Source organism: Colobus angolensis, unplaced genomic scaffold (genome assembly GCF_000951035.1).
Source record: "Colobus angolensis palliatus isolate OR3802 unplaced genomic scaffold, Cang.pa_1.0 Scaffold107, whole genome shotgun sequence".
In the NCBI taxonomy this organism is placed as follows: domain Eukaryota; kingdom Metazoa; phylum Chordata; class Mammalia; order Primates; family Cercopithecidae; genus Colobus; species Colobus angolensis.
Window position 1 is genome coordinate 3,520,215 of NW_012111697.1, and position 5,461 is coordinate 3,525,675.

At 55.2% G+C, this 5,461-nt stretch overlaps 1 protein-coding gene across 1 annotated transcript in view; it reads left to right on the forward strand.

Annotated features, from left to right (window-relative positions):
• HAUS5 (HAUS augmin-like complex, subunit 5) overlaps positions 1-5,461 on the forward strand; it is a 50,980-nt gene that overhangs the window by 40,578 nt on the left and 4,941 nt on the right. Inside the window, exons 2-13 of the mRNA XM_011948946.1 lie at positions 213-275; positions 351-383; positions 515-539; positions 1,450-1,555; positions 1,635-1,794; positions 3,474-3,543; positions 3,635-3,717; positions 4,175-4,232; positions 4,391-4,515; positions 4,720-4,783; positions 4,887-5,017; positions 5,205-5,367. Coding sequence (XP_011804336.1) covers positions 213-275; positions 351-383; positions 515-539; positions 1,450-1,555; positions 1,635-1,794; positions 3,474-3,543; positions 3,635-3,717; positions 4,175-4,232; positions 4,391-4,515; positions 4,720-4,783; positions 4,887-5,017; positions 5,205-5,367 — 1,081 coding nt within the window. The remainder of the gene's footprint in view (positions 1-212; positions 276-350; positions 384-514; positions 540-1,449; positions 1,556-1,634; positions 1,795-3,473; positions 3,544-3,634; positions 3,718-4,174; positions 4,233-4,390; positions 4,516-4,719; positions 4,784-4,886; positions 5,018-5,204; positions 5,368-5,461) is intronic.

Consider the following 5,461-nt stretch of genomic DNA (forward strand, 5'->3'; position numbering starts at 1 on the left):
AAGCCAAGATTGCTCCACTGCACTCCAGCCTGGGCGACAGAGTGAGACTCTGTCTCTAAAAAAAAAAAAAAAAAGCAAAAAAAGTTTGGGTCTTCACTCCCCAAGAAATGAGAACTCCCTAATAAAGACTCCCTACCGCCATCACCTTGGGAATGAGGATCCCACACCCTGTGTGCTGCCCCCCGGCATACGCTTACACACTGTCCCCACAGGCTGTGTCTGGGCCAGGGGGCTGACATCTGGGCCTACATCTTGCAGCATGTGCATAGTCAGAGGTAAGCTGGGCTAGAGTAGGGGAGGGGGCACAGGTGAGGTCCGTAGTAACTCCTCCTTTTGCCTCTGCACTGTAGGACTGTCAAGAAGATCCGAGGAAACCTACTCTGGTAACTGCTTCTTAAAGCTATCCCTTCCTATCCCCACTCCCATCTAGCCCTGTCCTCACCACAGCATCACATCTGTTGCCCTCCCCACTGGAAGCCCCACTCATCCACTGACTCTGGTCTCATTTTCCTAGGTATGGCCACCAGGACAGTCCACAGGTAAGAAGCATATGCTGCAAGATTCTCTTTCATCTGAAAAATGATTTGTAGATCTCCTGCTCTAAGCCCAACCAGGTGCTGGGTGATGCTGGGGACAATGGGTCACAAGATAGCCCTGATCCCCATCCTCATAGGGCTTAAAGTCCAGTGGAGATAGCATTAGCTCAGCTGGGAGCAGTGGCTTACACCTGTAATCCCAGCACTTTGGGAGGCTGAAGCGGGCGGATCACCTGAGGTCAGGAGTTCGAGACCAGGCTCTCCAACATGGTGAAGCCCCATCTCTACTAAAAATAAAAAATTAGCCAGGTATGGTGGCACACACCTGTAATCCTAGCTACTTGGGAGGCTGAGGCAGGAGAATCGCTTGAATCTGGGAGGCAGAGGTTGCAGTAAGCCAAGATCGCTCCACTGCACTCCAGCCTGGGCAACGCAGTGAGACTCTGTCTCAAAAAAGAAAAAAATATAAAGAGATAGTATTAGCTGGGGGCAGAGAGGTGGGACATGGATATGTGGCATCAAAGCTGCTGAGAAGACATGAAGGGACAGGTTTGGGAGAGATGCTGAGGCCAGTGTAGGACCTAGTGGGTATAAGGGGCTCATATGACACCTAAGGGGAGGCTTCCAGGAGTCCTTGGGACTTCTAGGTGCAGGGCTCCAGGAAGAGATCAGTACTGGGACAAAGATGTGGTTGTCACCAGCACAGACAGGAAACAGGAAACAGGCTGGAAGTGTGGGTAAGACAATCCTAAGAGGAAGGAGGGAGCCAGTACCCTAATGCTTCTGCATCAGACACAGAAACTGCTGAGCAAAAACCCTCTGCCACCAGCTGAGGAGCCTGGTACCCCCAAAAGACAGGCCAGGCTGAGCCCCAATCAGACCATGCATCTGACCCTGAATCTGATCCTCCCAGGTCCGTCGGAAGTTAGAGCTGGAAGCTACTGTGACCCGCCTGCGGGCAGAAATCCAGGAGCTCGACCAGAGCCTGGAGCTGATGGAGCGAGACACTGAGGCTCAGGGTGAGCCATGGGGCCAGAAAATGGGCAACAGAATGTGGGGCGGGAAAGGTGCTGATGGCCACCCTCGTTCCTCCTACAGACATAGCCATGGAGCAGGCACTTCAGCACACTCAAGACACCCAGCGTCGAGCTCTCCTCCTCCGGGCCCAAGCTGGGGCCCTGCGAAGACAGCAGCATAGGCTCCGAGATCCCATGCAGCGGCTGCAGAATCAACTGAGGCGCCTGCAGGACATGGAGAGGTGGGCCTCAGGGACCCACCCTCACCAGGCTGGGCGGCCAGACATTCTCTTAGAGACCTCAGGGCTCTGCCCTGATCCCTTCTTGAGTTCCAGAATTCTCAACTCCTACCATTAGGATGGAAGGTCCATGAGGCCAGGAGGTTTTGTCATGTCAGTCACCTATATTTCCAGTGCCTAGAATGATAACGCCTGTATACCTAGAACACCAGCTCTGGGGAAACAGCCACAAACAGAGAACAAGTCCTTGCCCTCCTGGAGCTTACACTGTGACACAGAGAAGACAGATAGTAAACTAGGAACCAAACAGACCCTATCATTTCTGGTAGAGATGAGTGCTGTGAAGAAAAGCCTGGAATAGAAGGGAGAGGGAGATGCTGCCCTAGCCAGGGAAGGCCTCTGAGGAGGTAACACTGAACTGGGAGAGGTATTTCTGTGGAGAGGGAATAGCAAGAGCAGAGGCAGCGTGCTCAGCATGCAGGAAGAGCAGCCAGGGGCCAATGTCAGCTCAAGTTTCTCAGGCAAGACTGAGAACCTGAGGAGGTGAGGTTGGAGGAGTGGACAGAGAACTGTGGATGATGTGTTGTGATTTTGCCCTGAGACTGGTTCATGCCCTGGCTTGGCCACTTAAAATTGAGTGACCTTAGGCTGGGTGCAGTGCTCACACCTGTAATCCCAGCACTTTGGGAGGCTGAGGCAGGCGGATCACTTGAGGTCAGGAGTTTGAAAGCAGCCGACAAAAATTAGTCAGGTGTGGTGGTGCATGTAGTCCCAGCTATTCGGGAGACTGAGGCAGGAGAATCACTTGAACCCGGGAAAAGGAGGTTGCAGTGAGCGGAGATCGCACCACTGCACTCCAGCCTGGGCTACAAGAGCAAAACTCCGTTTAAAAAAAAAAAAAAATTAGTTGACCTTGGGCAAGGTATTTAACTTCTGTGTGCCTCAGATTCTAAGATCTGTGGAATGGTGATGACATTAATACCAAGCTTATCGGGTAGGCATGATCATTAGGTGGAATCAATCATGTGAAGTGCTTAGAAAAGTGCCTGTTAACCATTATTATTTTTCTGGGTTTTTTTTTTTTTTTTTTTTTTGAGACAGACTCTGGTTCTGTTGCCCGGGCTGAAGTGCAGTGGCATGATCACAGCTCACTGCAACCTCTGCCTCCCGGGTTCACACCATTCTCCTGCCTCAGCCTCCCCAGTAGCTGGGATTATAGGCACGTGCCACTGTGCTGGACTGATGTTTGTATTTTTAGTAGAGACGGGGTTTCAGCATGTTGCCCAGGCTGGTCTTGAACTCCTGACCTCAAGTGATCCGCCCACCTCGGCCTCCCAAAGCGCTGGGGTACAGGCATGAACCACCACACTGGGCCCATTGTTATTCTGAATGTGCTGGGGAAACATCACATTATTTTGGAGGGATCTGAGCAGGCACATGATCTTCCTCCGGTTTTAACAGGATCATTGACTCCTGGGTGGAGAACAGTCTCATGGGGCAAGAGCAGTGGAGAGACTAATGCGATATTCCAGCTGGGAGGTGACAGTGGCCTAATCTAGAGACGGCTCCCGGGATCTAGGCTTAGTGATTCCTCTGACTGGCCTTGCTGGCAGTGAGAGGAGATGGGGCACAGACATCTGTTTTCCCAGGGACCCCAGCCCCAACTGCACTTCTCCCTCCAGGAAAGCCAAAGTAGATGTGACCTTTGGATCCCTCACATCGGCAGCTCTGGGCCTGGAGCCTGTGGTCCTGGTAAGAGTCCCCGATCATGGGAGAAGGGGCAGGGAGCCTGGAGTCAGGCAGACGCCAGGGTCCCCCTCAGGTCCCTTCCTCTTCTCCCTAGCGTGATGTTCGAACAGCCTGCACTCTCCGGGCCCAGTTCCTGCAGAACCTCCTGCTTCCCCAGGCCAAGAGAGGCAGCCTCTTGTGAGTGTCCCTAGCCCCCAGAGACCCTGCAAAGAACCTGGGTTTTAAGAGGGGGGTGTCTCTTATTTATTAATTCCTCAGACACTGAGCTTCTGGGCTACGTTCTATAGAAGGGGACAGACTCATCACAGTGACAGCCAGGTGGTCAGGGCTGTTGGGGGAGTGAGGAGGCCTGAGAGGCTCTGGGCACCCAGAGGCAGTGCCTTTCCCAGCTAAGAAGGCAGGGAGGGGAGAGGTTCTCTGGTGAGGAGGCTCAGCTGGGGTGAAGGGTCCAGAGAGTGTCCCAGATGAACAACCCATGTAAAGGCCCCAAGGCCAGCAGGTTGGTATAATTGGGGAACTCAAGTCTAACAGGCATAGGGATGATGACAGCCCCTACCTTATAGGGCGGTGGTGATAACTAGAGGATAATTGACGTGTCTTGTAACATTTTCTGTCCCCTTACCCAACCCCACAGAACCCCTCATGAAGACCACTTTGGCACTTCCTACCAGCAGTGGCTGAGCTCTGCGGAGGTGAGAGGGCAGGGCTCTCAGGAAAGGCACACCCTCCCGCCCCATGATCAAAACTTAGGGTGCCAGGACCTAACTCTTGATGACAGCCCCATTCCCATGGGGTCTCAGCTCACAGCCCTGCCCCGATCCTGCCCTGACTTCACCCTCCCTCCCACTAGATGCTGCTGACAAACCACCCCCCGGGCCACATCCTAGCTGCCTTGGAGCACCTGGCTGCAGAGCGGGAGGCAGAGATTCGGTCCCTGTGCAGTGGGAATGGGCTTGGTGATACAGAGATATCCAGGTGTGGGGCAGGGTATCCCTACAGTTGGGGAAGGCCGTGTGAGTGGGTGAGCTGGGGTAGCCTCAGGACCTGGCCCAGCCACCTGCTGACAGGGTGGAACTGAAACCCACTGCCTGGTGGGGTGGCAGGACTGATACTGGCCACCCTCAAGTACCAAGACAAGGCCACCGCACAGCTCCCTTAGCAGCTCTTTCCCCACCCCAGACCCCAGGCCCCGGACCAGTCAGACTCCAGCCAGACCCTGCCGTCCATGGTTCATCTCATCCAGGTGACCCCAGGGCTCGCCTCCTCACCGCATTCCAAGACTTCCTCAATCCCCTCAGCCATGGATCACACCCTGGGTGTACCCTGACTCTGTACCCCCCTTGCAGGAGGGCTGGCGGACTGTGGGTGTGCTGGTCTCCCAGCGGAGTGCCCTCCTGAAGGAGCGGCAAGTCCTGACCCAGCGCCTCCAGGACCTGATGGAAGAGGTGGAGAGACGCGTCCTGGGATCCAGTGAGAGGTGAGAGGCTCCCCGAGCAGGGGCCTCTAGGCCGTCTCGCTTCTGAGTATCTCAGCCCACTGGACTTTCTCAGCCCCTGTGGCTCCCATCCCTGCCTCCTCTCCCTGCGGTTTCTCTCCCTGGTTTATTGTCCCTTGTGTGGCTCAGTCGCCCTCCTCCCCTTTGCTCTCCTCCGCTCGCCCTGCAGGCAGGTGCTGATACTGGGGCTTCGGGGCTGTGGCCTGTGGGCGGAGCTCAAGGCCCTGCGTGCTCAGAGCCAGGAGCTGGAGGATGCAGCCGGGCATCGGCAGCTCCTGCTGAGGGAGCTACAGGCCAAACAGCAGCGGATCCTGCACTGGCGCCAGCTGGTGGTGAGACACTGGGCCCGGGAAGAGGTGGCAGGGCCTTGTGGAGGGCCAGAGGGGAGGCTTGAAAACTGGCTAAGAACTGGACCTGATCCCAGTA